Source organism: Grus americana, chromosome 2, assembly GCF_028858705.1.
Source record: "Grus americana isolate bGruAme1 chromosome 2, bGruAme1.mat, whole genome shotgun sequence".
Taxonomy (NCBI): Eukaryota; Metazoa; Chordata; class Aves; order Gruiformes; family Gruidae; genus Grus; species Grus americana.
Genome location: NC_072853.1, coordinates 14,967,089 through 14,982,687, shown reverse-complemented (window position 1 = coordinate 14,982,687; position 15,599 = coordinate 14,967,089). Strand labels below are relative to the sequence as shown.

The 15,599-nt window shown below is 41.4% G+C and overlaps 1 protein-coding gene across 1 annotated transcript in view; it reads right to left on the bottom strand.

Moving 5' to 3' along the window:
- ENPP2 (ectonucleotide pyrophosphatase/phosphodiesterase 2) overlaps positions 1–15,599 on the bottom strand; it is a 74,607-nt gene that overhangs the window by 40,128 nt on the left and 18,880 nt on the right. The window contains 6 exon segments of the mRNA XM_054817641.1: positions 2,907–3,026; positions 4,210–4,289; positions 5,391–5,488; positions 6,725–6,785; positions 8,843–8,968; positions 11,081–11,236. Of these exon segments, the coding sequence (XP_054673616.1) occupies positions 2,907–3,026; positions 4,210–4,289; positions 5,391–5,488; positions 6,725–6,785; positions 8,843–8,968; positions 11,081–11,236 (641 nt within the window).

Below are 15,599 nucleotides of genomic sequence, written 5' to 3'. Positions count from 1 at the left end.
CACGGTAATCTGGCTGTTTCCCAGCAAGATGCTGAGTATTAGAAGAAATAATTAAAAAAAACCCAAACCCAAAAAAAACCAAACACACCCCCAACCCCCTCACATTTTAACAAAGCCATATACAATAGGCCAGTTTCCAGGAGCGAGGAAGTATTTCAGAACTTAGCAACATTAAATTACATGCTCTTCTAGGCAGTTTTAGCCATAATATGAGGCTGGGGGTCCCAGACCCTTCTTCTGCCTTCCTGGGCAGAAAAATATTAATTCCCAAATCTGAGCAAATCAAGTACCACTCTGAAGTTGTTCGAGTACTCAAGTTTGAGACCCAAGACCTAAAAAGAACCAGATGAATATGTAGTATGACAGAGAAGATTTCTGTGGTACGCAGACTATGTTTCCCTTCCTCCTCCCTTAATTTTACTCTCTTGTCTCCCAATACCCAGCTATTTTTGGCAGTCTGTATCAATGTAATATTTAGAGAAAACTATAAAATGCATTAGAAAGAGACCACATCTAATCCATATCTAGATGGAGATAATTTTTTCTCTTATCAAATGTGCAATTCTTCCACATGCAAAGAAAGTGTCATTTATATCATAGAGATCTACCACCTCCTTACCGGCCACTATGGCCACTCTATCAGGTTTGCCAAACTTACAGGTTTCCCTAATATTAAGTGTGTGGGGATTGAATTATAGCCCATCCTCTATGCATTTTTTTTTCAAATTCTCCAAAGACATCTCCAGTTTATTACATTATTTGTGTGTTTTTCCTTTTTAACACTTCTTCAGATCAGCTGGCTTATTTTATCATCCTTACTCGTGTATGCAACACACACCCCTGTCCTCTGAGGATTTCATCCAGCGTACGGTCATCCACTGTTGTGTAACTTTCTTGAACACTTCTCAGCTGATATTTTTCATGATCCTTATTTACAATCCAGAAAAACTTTTATTCTCTGAAGCAGCATATGTGTTGCTAATGGATGGATGTGGGAATTACCAATATTCCCCACTCAACACAGCAGGTGATGAAGTATTTATAGACTTACATTGTACTTTAAAAATATCGTGGTCTAAAAATGGAGATATTTGTACAGTCCCCAGTAGTTAGTTCCCCACTAACTCCTATCTAATTGTGATTAAGGTAAGATGCACAATTAAATTTGCAATGTATAATTAAATTACAGCTGCTTAACAAGTTGTCACACAGCAGTTCAGCCACAATATTGTGTATGAGCTCGATGCCTGATTGCAGCAGGCACAGTTTGTTAGCTGTGTGGCTGTAGCTGAGACGGAGGAAGAGGTTACCTGCTGCCGCCCTGTCAGTGCTCCTAGTTTTGATCCTGCTTCTTTGCTCATATTTAGGAGGATAATAGCTAGGCACGTTCCTCACCCTCTCCTCTCCACACAACCCCTGTTAAAAGCTAACCCGGGCCATAGCTGGGCAAGGGAGTGACTACACTCAGTGTGATGCTGACAAATTTTACAAGAGCATAAATATCTCATTCTGGCGCAGCTACAGCCAGACACATCTGCCTGTCGCACATCTGCCTGCAGCTCTAAATTGTCTTGTCTCGCATTTGTTGCGGACTAAAACCACGTGCAGACAAATAACACACACATTTGCAAAGCCTAAAACCATCTGAGTAACTTCCTTTAGTCTCTTGGGATATTTCTGTCTTAAGAGATTTGGGGGATGACACTGATCAATTTAGCAAACAGCAATGACAGATTATAGTGTCATGGAATCCTAGAGCGGTTTGGGTTGGAAGGGACCATAAAGATCATCTAGTTCCAACCCCCCTGCCATGGGCAGGGACACCCTCCACTAGACCAGGATGCCCAAAGCCCCATCCAACCTGGCCTTCAACACTTCCAGGGAGGGGACAGCCACAGCTTCTCTGGGCAACCTGTGCCAGTGCCTCACCACCCTTACAGGGAACAATTTCTTCCTAATATCTAATCTAAATCTGCCCTCCTTCAGCTTAAGGCCATTACCCCTTGTCATATCACTCCATGCCCTTGTAAACAGTGTTCCCAAACCCCTTCTGATCTCCCCATCTCTATCACACCGCTCTTTTGTGGGGTTAACTGGTTAGGGAGCTTTTAAACTATAGTTCCCTAAGCAATAAGTGCAATGAAATGTGCATGCATGTTGGCTGTTTGCACATAAAACTCATTGATTTAATTTAAACCCACTTTTGTTGGCAGAAGAAGCCACCACAGCATGCACTAATAAGGGAAAGTGCAGTAGAAGCAAGGGGACTTTCCTAGCTGTAGTAAAGCAGAATACTTTGAAGGACACCATTTCCTTGCCCAGAATAGGAATGCAGAGCTAGAGAAACCACCGAGTCCAACGCTAACCTAAGAGAGAGGACCTAGTTCAGCCACTGCTGCTGTGCTCGAGGCAGAAATTAATTCACAAACTTCTACAGCCTCTGCAGCAAGTCAGGTAACAGCGATCACTTGTGGACTTAACAAATGATAATTATGAAGTTGTGCCATGCTACGCTGACAGAACATTAATACTAAAGCTGCCACAAGAACATTACTGTGACGAAAACCTGAGAAACCCATAATGAAAAGGAAACATTATGCCACAGTGACAAAAATATAGTAATTCGTGCTATACTGCTGCCTAAAGTGAGGTTTTTTCCTAGCCACATCTAATTTATACTTATCAACGCAAGCACCTTTCCATAATCAATGGCTTTATTATTCTGAAAAGCAAAAGCTAATTCAAAACGTTACATTAAATTGATAGACACAGGGCCAGCCAGGAGGGAGGGGGGAGATCAGGTACAAATTGTTCACAGATGTATTTTTTAATTATTATTATTGGCTATGTTCCACAGCACAGGGGGAGGGGAAGGAGGAGGGAGAAGGAGGGAATCTGAAACTTACTGGTTGACCTCCCCACCATCTGTGATTGAATTTCTCTCGCCCTCGAAGACTGAAGCTGGCATCAAACACTGGGTCATACATCGAATTGCCAACGATTCCATGCGATTCAGGATAGAGTCCCTTTGTGCAGAAGTGGATTAATTAGTACAACCCTAATGCACACAAATCCAGTTCCTCATAGCTATCTGCAAATACCGCTAAATGATTTTAAAATAGGTATCTTTGTAACTGCACAGCAGAAAAGGTTTTAAGATAAGCACATTTAAAACTGGCTGTAGTAATGAAAGCAGTAGGAGATGATTGAATTGTGCTAAAAAGCACAAAAACTCCTGTTACCCGATACTTTATTTTCACATTGGTTAAAAGTTAGTTTGAGGCCATCTAAAGTAAGCAAAAATTTATGAAAAGAAGATTGATTTGAACTTTCAGTTCCTCTTCATGAATTCCCTTACTGGAAACAGTAATTCATTCTCTAGTTGCAAGAGTAACACTTCGCATTGCCATTTTATAGTGTTTTATCTTCACCAGAGATAAGTTATTTCCAAGAAAAAAACCAAGGCAAGTCACCCAAAGCCATGGCTTTATATCACAATTTCTCCAGCAGTAAAACCATTTAAGGGGTTTCTGCTCTTCTTCCTTTCTCTTGACCCTCTCCCATCCCCAGGTATTCATTTCTCCATCCCTTCCTTTCTCTTCCCATTTAACATTTGTGCAGAGGCTGCAGGAAAAAAAGGGGAAAAAAGGCAGCTGCAGGTAGGAAGTCCCTTAGCCCAGCTTTGGAAGCACTCTCACCGTCACACAGGAGTGTTTGCACCCCAGGGTGGGGACAGCCTGGCCACCAGCTGTGCCACCAGAGTGCAGAAGTGATGGTTCATTTTACTGCAGGGCCAAGGCAGCATCCAGACAGGCTCAGCAGCTGTAAATTGTTAAGTCGGCTGCTAACTCAGCCCCACTAACTTCAACTACTCCAATGAAGGAACAACTGCTGGTTTTATCCTGGGGAGATTTCAGAGTGGATTTTTTCCCCCTAGAAAAACTGTGACTTACACAGCAGTACAAATAACTGCAAAAGCAGGCATAAGAAAACACAGGAAAGCTGTAACACAGTGTGTAATGGTGAGATACCCTTTATCTCAGAACTTCAAAATACTGAAGAAAATACTTCACATAACTGAAGGCCAAAAAGGATGGACAGCAAAGCAGTTTTATTAAAAAAAATTAAAAAATAGTCTTGCTTCCCACAACCCACATTTCTACTGCAATACAACATTTTATCATCAAAAAGTCCTTCCCAGGGACTTACAGTAGCAAGGGTGTACAAGTTGGGGAAGGTTTTTGTCGGGTAGACAGGTCTCATGTAAGGAGAATGTGTTCCACAAGATCCTGAAAAATCAATAGGAAAAGCAAACATTAGGAAGTGAAGCGCTCAGACATGGAAAACAAAGCCAGAGGAAGTCGTTTGCTGTGACTCAAAATACTGCAGAAACTGGTTAAATTTTAACCAATTTAAATGAACATTTTGCTGCTTAACACTGGCAGGTCTTACCACGAGATAGTAGTAAATCCACTCACACACTCTTTGTACTTCATAATAAACAACTGAAGTAATGCAGCCAGAGGACTACAGAACCAGCTACATTTCCATAGACTGTTTTTCTTTCTGAGCTAGCCTCCTTCCAGAGTCATTGGAAGTATCTTGCTAAGTAAAACAACACGAGAAAACACAGGCTAATTTTAAGTGACAAATATACTAAAGCTGCAGTTCCACAATGGGTTTTGGCCACAGCTCCCCAGATGGCTACACAAGTATGAGGGCCAGCGCACACACACACAGGCGGAAAAACAAAATAAACCAAACACCTTTCAAGGGTATGGGCACACACACAAACTACCATGCTATACTGAGAAGCTCAAATATGCATTGTGTCCAGTGCTCCACAAACCCAGGTGGATGCCCGCTCCCCCAGAGGTGAGTGGCAGGGCCGCTCATCGCTGGGCCATATCCCCAGCCAGTTATCACACATTCACTGCAGCTCCTGCACCCACTTACCCACATGTCCAACATGTCTGAATCAAGTAGAAAATTTTGTGGGTGCTTCCCAACTAGCCTCTAAGAGTGCACAGTATGTATCATGTACTGAAGATGCCTTTCTTTCCTGACAAAACCATATGAAGGTGACCGATTCTGAGCAGCATTCCCCAAAGCAGCAGCTCTCTCCCCACGCTCTGATTGCCACACACTGCTTTAGCCAGGGTGCTACCAAACCATCAGTTGATACCATCTAAACCAAAGGGGGCTTCTGCCATCTCACTTTCATGGAAAAAGACTGTCTTTGTAGACCTTTCAAATCAGAGGAGCCCTGCGTTTGGTGCAGCCCTTCTACCCACTGGCTCCACGCTGACTTCTGTTGCTCAAGGAACAATGAAAACAACTGAGCTGCAAGAGATTGTCCTTCATTTATTGTAGAAAACAGATGTACTCACTCAGTTTTTCAATATTGGGCATGACCTTGTTCCCTTTCTTCATATATGATGCACGGAAACCATCAACAGAGAAGATGATCAAAGGAGGACGAACAAAGCTAAAAGCAAAAGCAGCAGGAGTGTAAGGCAGCATTTCAAAATGATTTTTTTTTCTCCATTGGCTCACTGAGATTCCAGAGAATCTTAAGTACAGTTAGCACATATAGGTCTCTAATTTTTTTTTTTGCTTGCTTTAATAGATCATCACAAACTGATAATCTTCACTCTTAGTGTCATCCAGTGTTTGCTCACAGGCAGTGAAAAGGCTGAGCTCCAACATAAAAGACATCTTCCCCGAGCAGCTAAAAGCATACAGCCCAAAAAGGCAAGTGCTTATAGAAGGAGATGGAGAAAAAATAGTATGCATGAGTACCCACCCTAGCATACAATCTGTAGTTAAAAACCACATGTCTCTGACAGCTGGTCTTCTCTCTTCACAAACAAAAGTCCATGTGGCATTTTGAGTGAGCTCTGTGAGGCAGAGCTCATTCTCACATACTAAAGATGATAGTATGGCATGTTATTTTATTACAATTTTATTTACTACTACTGCTGGGAGTTGACCCTAAGCAGAGAGAAATGTGTCCTGGATGGACACGCCTGGTCTTTTAATGTTAGTCACCTGCTGTGGGGGTAAGCAGCCATCACTGTCACCAGGAGAAGCAGGGGCTCCTGTCTCCTCCAAACTATCCTCCTAATAGCACAGACTGAGCTGCAACCCAATGCAGCACCTGAGCAGATGCTTACCTTTAAGGATAATAGCGAGCTAACTGGTTTCGAAAGTGCTTACTTTCTCCATGTTATTCATGTGCTCAAACACCTCAATGTCAAGCCTGTATCCCACTGCCGTTTAGAAATCCTTTCATTTAGGAAGATAACACTAAAAGTACAAAATTCAATTTTAAAAAAATGGCCTGAGCTGTGTTCACACATGGCTCAACCTGAATTGTACTGAAATCAGAAAAACCTAAACCTTTCCACTGGCTTCAAGGGAGTTTGGTTACCTTCCCTATGCAGGTAAGTGAAGCAGGCAAACCCATCAGCAGGTGATCAAAGACCAAGAGTTCAAGCCCACATATCATACACCACTACTCATCCAGCAGCTCAAAGGCAAACGTGTTACAATACTATCAACCTAATTGTACAAATGGGGAAGCACAGGAAGCATCCAACCCACAGCCATTCAGGCTGCAGGACAGGGCCAGTGCAGAAATGCGGTGTCCAGAGGTCCAGCGCAGAGCAGGGACCATTGGCCTTGCTGCATCTGACTTTGCAGTTGTGTGCAAAACACTTACCCAGCTGGACATTCAGGAGCCTTTATCTCTTCACAGTCATCATCCACCCAGTGGGTTTCTCCTACCAGAAAAGTCACATTGGAGTTTAAAAAACAAAACAAAACACCAAACTGTGGACACAGCTATGGGTTTCACAGAAAATGTCAACAAAAAATAAAGTCTAGCTCCAGTTAATGGACTGTCTTGTCGTACTTCCCATGAACAATGAGCAGGTCTTTTCACAAAGCTGAACAAATTACCTGGTTATATTCCATTCAACAAGAATATCCAAACTAGCCCTCCTAGAAGTAGCTGTTAAAACTGGAGTTAAAAGTGTTCTTTTGACCTCAGGAGACAGTGGTAACACTTTAGGCACAGTGGTAATTTATTTTAATTTCTTTATTTTCGATCTGTCAAAACAGGTAATGCTGCTTCTGGCTGTAAATTCCCACCCTCCTCCCCACCAGCTCTGATGTCTCCATGAGCTGATTCAGCTGGCTAAAGACACAAAACAAAATTCATCCTGGGGAAGGAAAACAACCCTAAATAGTTTCCAGCTGGTTTAGAGAGCTGATCAGCTCATGGATCAGGTGAGACTCAGACACAGCTAAAAAAAGCATTAATACTCTTTCAGAGCTAGATTAGTTAAAATTACTTTATGTAATCAACTATTTTCTTAAAGTTTTCACTGCTGAATGCTGACTATGGAGTGGCTCATGACTTGCACTTTCACAGGTCAAGTGAAAAACAAATTATTAGCTAATGAGGCTCGCTTCCTGAACCTGGCACTATTAAAGGAACTGCAGTTCAATTAAAAGAACAAAACAAAAAGCACCATAGAAAAGATCTGCAGGAAATGTGTTCTGCAGCAATTCCAACTGACCATGACAGGAGGTGGAGGGACAATTTCCAAGGGAAAAAAAAAATAAATAAACAAACCCAACACACTATCCTCAGATAGGCAAAGGCACGAATAAAGAGGAAACACTGTTCTCACATAAGGCTTACTCCTGTCAGAGTGCCAGGGTCATTGAGATCATTTGTTATTAACCAATTAAACAAAGATTATGGACATTAAAGCTGGAGACATAAATTCCTCTGTCTTGACCCTTGTAAGAGGGAGCTCACAAAAAAGGCAGGAACTGAAAACTATATCAGTATTTAAGTGGTCTCAGCCTTGGGCTTCCTTGGGAAGGGAAAGAATGTAATTTATGGGGACTTGCTGGAAGATATGTATTTCGTTTGGATTCCCAACAGCAAAACTCAAGTAAAGAAGAAAAGAAGTAAAGAAAGTATGGATCTGGACTATTATAATTTTCTGAACATATGCAGTTGGCCAAAATGGTGTGGAAGAAAAAAATTCAAACTGTAACTCTTCCACCACTAAAGCTAATGAATGAAAAAACTAAGAACTAGATGAGATACAAAAGTGAAAACCTGTAAAGCTCACTACCAAGGATCAGAAGACCTGCTCTGAATTGGAGACACATTACACAAGGCAGGACATGCTCCAAGAGATCGGGGTAGAGCATGAAAATTAAGCCTTCACAGCCCATCCACCCACCAACCAGTGCAGGCCACACTGCAGCGATGGTGTGTCTAGAAGGTGGCATGGTCATCCCCAATGTGTCATCTGAAGCCAGTGCCACCCATCTGCAAAATACAGGCCTTGTATTCTCACAACCCCTCTCCTACAAGAAACAAAGCCTACAGGTGTTAGGCCAAGTAGTTTGAGGAGGAGCTTTTGTGGTGGGGGTGGAGAGAGGTCTTTGAGATGGAGATAAAATATCTAGGAATGCTCCACTCCTTTTGAGACCACCAGATGCCTGCTTTCCCTGTGATGCAGACAAATGCTGTTGTGTTTTGCTTTAAACTCTTCTTTATCCACCCACACCTCTTCTCTTTCTATCAGTATATCTACAGGCAAAGACAGCATCCTTCTATTATCAACGAATTAGAAGTATTCACCTCTGCTAGTGCCCAGAAAATTACGCGTGTAATTCCCCATTCTTTCCCCCTCCTCCCAAAAATCAGAACTAAACAAGGTGAGGGTTCCTTCTTTATAAGAAAATTCTATACCCACAGGGCTGTCTTCTATCAGTTTTGGAAAGATAAGAGGTAGAAAGACCAAAGTCATACCTTTGCAAATGACTTGGTAATTAGTACAACAATCTCCTCTACTTAAGCAGTCTTCAGAACAGTGACAAGCATTGTCATCATTCCTGGTTTCTCCACAGCGATCTTTGGTACATTCCCAGCCCCGAGCTAAAATATTCACAAGGTAAGCAAGAATGAGAGATTATAATCAAAACAAAAAGTACTCACTCAAGCAATAATGACCACACTCTAGTCGTTAAAGTTGGATGTAAAGTTTATGGCCCCATTTTAGTGATTTCAAGACCTCTGAAGTAGGCAAGTCAATCAGAAACAAAAAGGACCCTTGTGTCCTGCAGGTGCAAGAGAGCTTCTCTACCCACACACAAGTGTTTCTGCTACCTTCAGGTGTTGTACTCCAGGCTTTGTGCAACCTGCATGCCAGAAAAAGTGTGGAAAGGAGAAGACAAGAAAGGATCTTGAAAGATAAGTGGTGGATCCTGGAGCACAAACTAAGAATTCTGGTGTTTCTTGGGTAATCCATTCTTTTTCTCCCCTAGTTCAATCCATGGGAAATAAAATTGAAAAGAGACTGTGTAGATACAATTCAATGCTTTACTCCCACCAGTTCCTCACCCATAGTGGGAGACTCAGCACCAACTGCAAAGTTATGAGAACAGCAGCTGCTCTTCAGGGAAAAGCATGGCATGGCTGCTATAAAACACTTCAGCTCTTCACATCTTGGGAATGAAGTTTAGGATCTAACGGCCTGTCTAAATTAGGGTGCTCTCTCAAGGGCAGCACATTGCTACACTTTGGAATAGAACCTCAGGATGTAGGCATATGGTTTCCCATGTCCTGGGAAGAATATTTAAAAGTCACTTTAGACAACATGCACCCAGTAAAAAACACACCACATCAGAGCAATATCTTTTACCCCCTTTTCTCCTTCATTTGGGGCTTTTTTTCTATAAATAAGTAGTATTTACAGATTGTATATGTGGTAATTGCCTTAATAAATGCCTATGGGAGTGTATGACAATTCACACAACAGTCCCAAGGGCTATGCAGGTACCCATGCATGTATGTAGACATGGTGCACTGCAGACAGGAGGCTGAGGAACTGAAAATCTGCCCTTTGGTAGCAAACATCTTGTATTGTGCTGACAGTCTTCAAAAAGAGCCTCTCGTTCTGCAGTCATTTACACCAGGGGCAAAACAGCATCAGGCTAAAATTCAGACATTTTTGGCCTGGAACCCAAGTAGTTTTTCATACCAGATTAGCTCGCCATTTTTTGGTACCAAGCTATTGAAATGATATCATTATAAAGAGAACTGAGGAAGTCGGGACTCCTAAGCATGGCACATCCATGGGCAATGATATTTTTAATCACTAGACTTCTCTTCTGGCTGCATAGGAAGTGTAATTCTTTGATAAAGCAAGAAAATGTTTAATGGCAAAAGCAGAAGGACCTGTGTCAACTCTGACCACTATGCAAACACTCAAGGAGATGGGCACAACTAATAATTTAAATGCACTATGCTAAGAAGTAAAACATAACTCATGGCCCTCTTTGAAGTTTTCCTTGCCTATGACTCATGAAAAAAACAAAAAGAAAATGAACCCAGTGCTGTATTTCCATTCCCCAGGGTTCAATGAATTGAAGTCCAACGTTTTTACCAGTGTGTTGTATTCATCCTGACATCTGGAAGTTGGAGTCTGGGGCAAGGGTAATGAGCCCAGCCTGTCACCTGCAGCTCACTCCAAAAGGACCCACAAGGCTTCAATGCTCCCAGCTTCAGGGGCGCGTTCACGAGTAACCACAACGCACAGTCCACAAGCGAGCATGAATTGCTCCAATATTGTTATAGCTTGGGAGAAAAAAAAGGATGGCTGACATGGAATGACCAACTTCCAGCCTTTACCATGGCTCTTTTCATTGTAACCTGGAGGTCAAACTGGTGCCTGAACATGTGTTATTGCTCTTTACTGAGTATCAGAAGATGTACTTTTCATGTAGTATGAATAGTACCCTGCTTTTTCTGCCCGGGAATCCATGGCTGAAGCCCAGCAGTGAGGAGTGATAGGTGCACATCCCTACCGCTCCTTGCAAAGAAACATGGGCTACATTTTGGGCTGACCCAAGCCTGCTTGGCAAGGTGAGGTGCGGAGGAGATGCAGGTTATGGCAGGGAGCGCTGGTTTATCGTGGCAGGTTCTGACCGCTGGCATAAGCCAGGCATCAGCAGCACCTGGCGGTGCAGGACAGGAGACCCATCATACCTGTCTTTAAGCACAGCTCATCAAAGTCGAAGCAGCAGCTGTTGTAGCTCTTGCACAGGTTGTCACAGCGGCAGCCAGGAGGCTCTGCCTCTTGAAGTTCAAAGCATCTGTTTTTGCAGGAGCCAGAGGTACTGATCCAGGGGGAATCTGACAGGACTGTGTGGAACAAGAAACAGGGCAACATCTGTCAGGCCAGCAGTGATGGGACGGGGGGCTCAGCACCGAGCCACTCAGATGAGCAAAACCTCAGTTGCCTGCTATGGGGAAGGGAGCAGGGAGAGGAGAAGGGTTGCTTGAAGAAACAAAACCAAAAAAGAACAAATTCCAAAAAGGTTGCTCTTTTTAGGGATTTAAAAAAAAAAAAAAAAAGAGGGGAAAAGAAAGGAGGAAGCGGCATGCTGTGATAATGTCCTGCAAAGAACCAGTCCTGGCTTTACCTCTGTAACAATCAAGAGATCATTAGCAGAAATGTATTGAAGTCTCCACGGCCCCATTCCAGGAGCTGCAGCTATTCCTCAGAAGCAGGCCTTTGTTTTCAGAAACCAAGTGACATTTTCATGGCTGGCTGGGCAGTTTGCATAGGAAAGGACTGCAATTAATCTACATGCAGTCAGCAGGACTTGGTTTGCTATACTGGAAGGCACCAAATCAATGTCAAGCATGAAAGAAAACTATAAGATGCTCTATAAATTAATGGAGAGACAAAGCAAGGCTTTTTGGTGGGCTTCTGCAGAGCATTAAATTATAAAATCTTAAAAAAAACCCCAAAGTATGTAAGAAATCAATATATTTGATGTGTATAACTAAATGCAGGACTGCCAGCCTGAAAACCATGAATAATGTATTAGACTTCAATAATCTATTTATTAGTAAGAGCCCTTACTGTCAAAGCTGATATGTACTTCTCTGCTCTTTTCTCAAAACTTGCTATTTTATACACTTTATATATTTTATACATTTTCCCTGTAAGATAATCCTACATAGCAGCTTATATGAGGCAGGAAAGTTGTGTCCTGCTCTCCAGGGTTAATCATATTTTATGAAATAAAATAACAAATGTATGTTATTCTTTAAAAACAGAGGTGTTCCAAGGAAAATTTCACAATGCCTTTTGTTCCTTGAGAGACCTATTAAAATTAAGTCTTTGAAATTGTCTTGGAGTTTGTTTTCTTTTAGGCCACGGTTTGGTTTTGGTTTTGGCAAACCTCACCATGATTAGCAGTATGATTTTAAGAGGACTGATGCAATGGCACTTTCGGGAAACAGTTGCTCTGATCTCTTCGTATAGATTTTTCCCCTACCCTTTCACATAGCTGAAAGTTTAGTCTCCACATAAACTGAGGGAAAATCTCGTCCCAAAGAAGATGGCATTATCCCAACACTGTGAGAATCAATGGAAAAGATGAAGGGGGAGTTTGGAGGTGACGTTGTAGGAGCTGATGTCCCACCAGCTCCCATCCCCAGCACAACTTCTCCACTGCTTCCCTGGGAGTGGCACTGGCACTGGTTGGACACCAGCATAAACCACTTCAGGGAGCAAACCTAGCAGCAAATCAACCCTACAGCAAGAGAATGGGTAAGAAAACCAAACCTACCCTGGCTGCAGTCATGGAGCATGGCAGTGGCAAGGCACATTCATACCACTGCTGGAAAAGGTAGTAGTAGACAACTATGTCTCTCTCTGCTTTTGTGTCTCTTTCAATCAAGTCAGTAATGATCAAAGCAAGTAACATCATACACACAATGAAGATTCACCCTATAGGTACATACCCTGCAAAGATGCTCGTAATGAGCCATCAATATTTTGGCCATTTGGAGTTCCAAGGAGCTAAAGGTTGTGTATCTATGCTGGCAACACGCAGATCAGTATTTTCTTTACTCACATAAATAGGCCACAAAACTATGTTAGAAATTAATGACATGAGAATTGTTTCAAAGCATGCTAACACTCAGATTTTCAGAGATATGAAATCTTTTTCCTTATTCTTAACGACAGCTACTTCCTGCCAAGTGCTTCTGAAAATCTGTTACTAAAGAATATTTCCATGTTATTTAACCTCTTCTACTACTTTCCTTTTTGGAAGCCAGGTAATATATAATCACAGATCCAGTAAGCTGCGAATCAAAGGTATTATGGACTCGAAGGTATTACATACTAGCATATACTATATATCCCTTACACTGGCATTCCCCTCTTCATTTCAAAGGGATGAGAGGGAGATCATTTCAGAAGGTCAAAAACCACATGTCAACATGCGTTTAGGAAAGAGAAGGTGTAAATCTGACTGCAGATTACATAAGTGACAGAGTCAACTGCAGTTCAAGGAATGTCTAGCTGTTGCAAAGAGCAGCTCATTTATCAGGAAACCACTGGAACGAATTGCCCACAGAGGCTTCGCAATCTCTGATCTTGGAGATTTTGAAGAACAGGTTAGACCAAGATCTGTCAGGAGCACTTCAGTAATAACTGACCACGTCTTGGGATATAGAGATCACCTACATAGCTGATCAAGGTCCCCTCTAGCTCCATCTTCTATAACTGTGAGTAGGGTTTCCAGTTCACATAAGAAAGGTTTAACCCATCTACTTTGTCTCTTATTTTTTCACATCTCTTGACAACTACTTCATTACTAATGTGACAAATTATCCCAAATTCAAGTCACATCTCCTGAGCCAATGTAGGACACTTTCCATATAGCAACACAAAAGAGGACTTGGTTTAATTCCTCTGATCTCTGAATACATTAAGATCATTCCTTTGTTTATCATGCTTGACCTTGCCTTTGCAGCCAGACCATGATTTTCAGGTCGTGCACAATGCCATAGCATGGGTACTGGTGCATGCAGAATAGTTTGAAAATATATCATCAGGAGCTCCATCCCTGGTGAGCATTTTCAAATTAACAGAAGCCCCTGTACAGAACAAACTTAGACAATTTCAAAATCCCTTTCAAAATTCCTGCATCCCGCCATAGCTCCTGCAATCAAACCGTGCAGCAGGCAGAGGGACCTCAACATGAAGATCCTCCCCTCCTTATTTAACACATAAAACTTTTCACAGCCTTTTCCATGTATTCTTCCCCCCCCCCCCCCAACTAAGCTCAAAACAACCATCTAAGGATTGTCTCTTACGTCCTAAGTTAGAGAGAGAAGTTACATAGGGCAATAGTGCCTTCCTGATTCAGTCCATGGGGGTTGTTACATTTCCATTGTAAAAGTGTTATATTTACCTTGGAAAGTGCCATATCAAACTACTTGCTCTGATTCTATCTGATTACAATATTTAAAAGAAAATCAAATCCATTTACTGCCTGCAGTATTTCAATCATAGGACTACACAATATAGACATGTTTACACAGTCATTACAGGAAGGAGACTACCTGATAAGAATTTGCCATTTTGGATCCTATGGATCCCATATGGAACCTATATGAATCAACCAAATACTTAAACAAAACATCTGGAACACCAGTTTTGCTAAATATTACTCATATTATGACCTTGCATTTCATTTTGTAGAATGCCATTGCAATGAGTAAAATTTCAATGAAAAGTCACATAAAGTAAAAAATACCTCCTAACTGTTCCAATACAAGAAAGATATGAGTCCACTTTTAATGACATGCTTAAAAATCCAGTGAGAAGGGACAGAAAAACTTCAAGTGTTTCTCCTTCCCATACTTAAGCTATCATCCAAGGAATGTTCTTCAAGAGACTACTAAGGCCATTTTCCCTGAAAGTGCTTACAAATATGTCTAGAAAGCTTATAAAGCAAATAACGTACAAAGGCAAAGTTATGAAAAAATGGGAGCCTTGGCTCTCTAATGTCTTTTAGAAACTTTAAGTCAAAAAATCATCTAAATGAAATAATTGTTGGGTACAAATATTAAACATCCCAAATGTATAAAGGCATATATATCTGTACACTGTAAAAAGAGAACAAGAGGGGTTTGGGCATTATGGTACTTCTTTGACATGCATTTATAAGGGACTAGGAAAAAAAAACATGTTGGTTTTGACTCATAGATGTGTTATACGTTAGATGAAAACTTAAATTTGCTTACAATCATGGCATACCCCTGGAGAAATAACAAATTGGTCATATACACTAATGGTTGGTAGAATGAGAGTGTTTTGTCAATCCAAAATAATTAACTCTAAACACCAAGAAACTTGGAAATAAATAAGCCAAAGCAGAGTGGAATTGAAAAAGAATTTATAACAATCTTTTATTCCAGCTCTTTCATTGCACCGGGCTTCTGAAGAGCTACAACTGGAAGTCATGCAACTACGAGAGCCTAAATAGGTTCTTTCATCACAGTGCTCTAACTTTATTAAGAAAAGCACCAGTCTAACTTCTGCTTTCTCCTTTAGACAGATGTGACTATAATACTTTATTCTTTGCTATCACATCTTTTTTTTTTTTTTTTTTTTTTTAACCGCAATAAAAGTAACCAAGCTGCGTAAACACAGAAGGGACAAAACCCTCTGTTACTTTTCTGTCTCTCATTGTTGCAC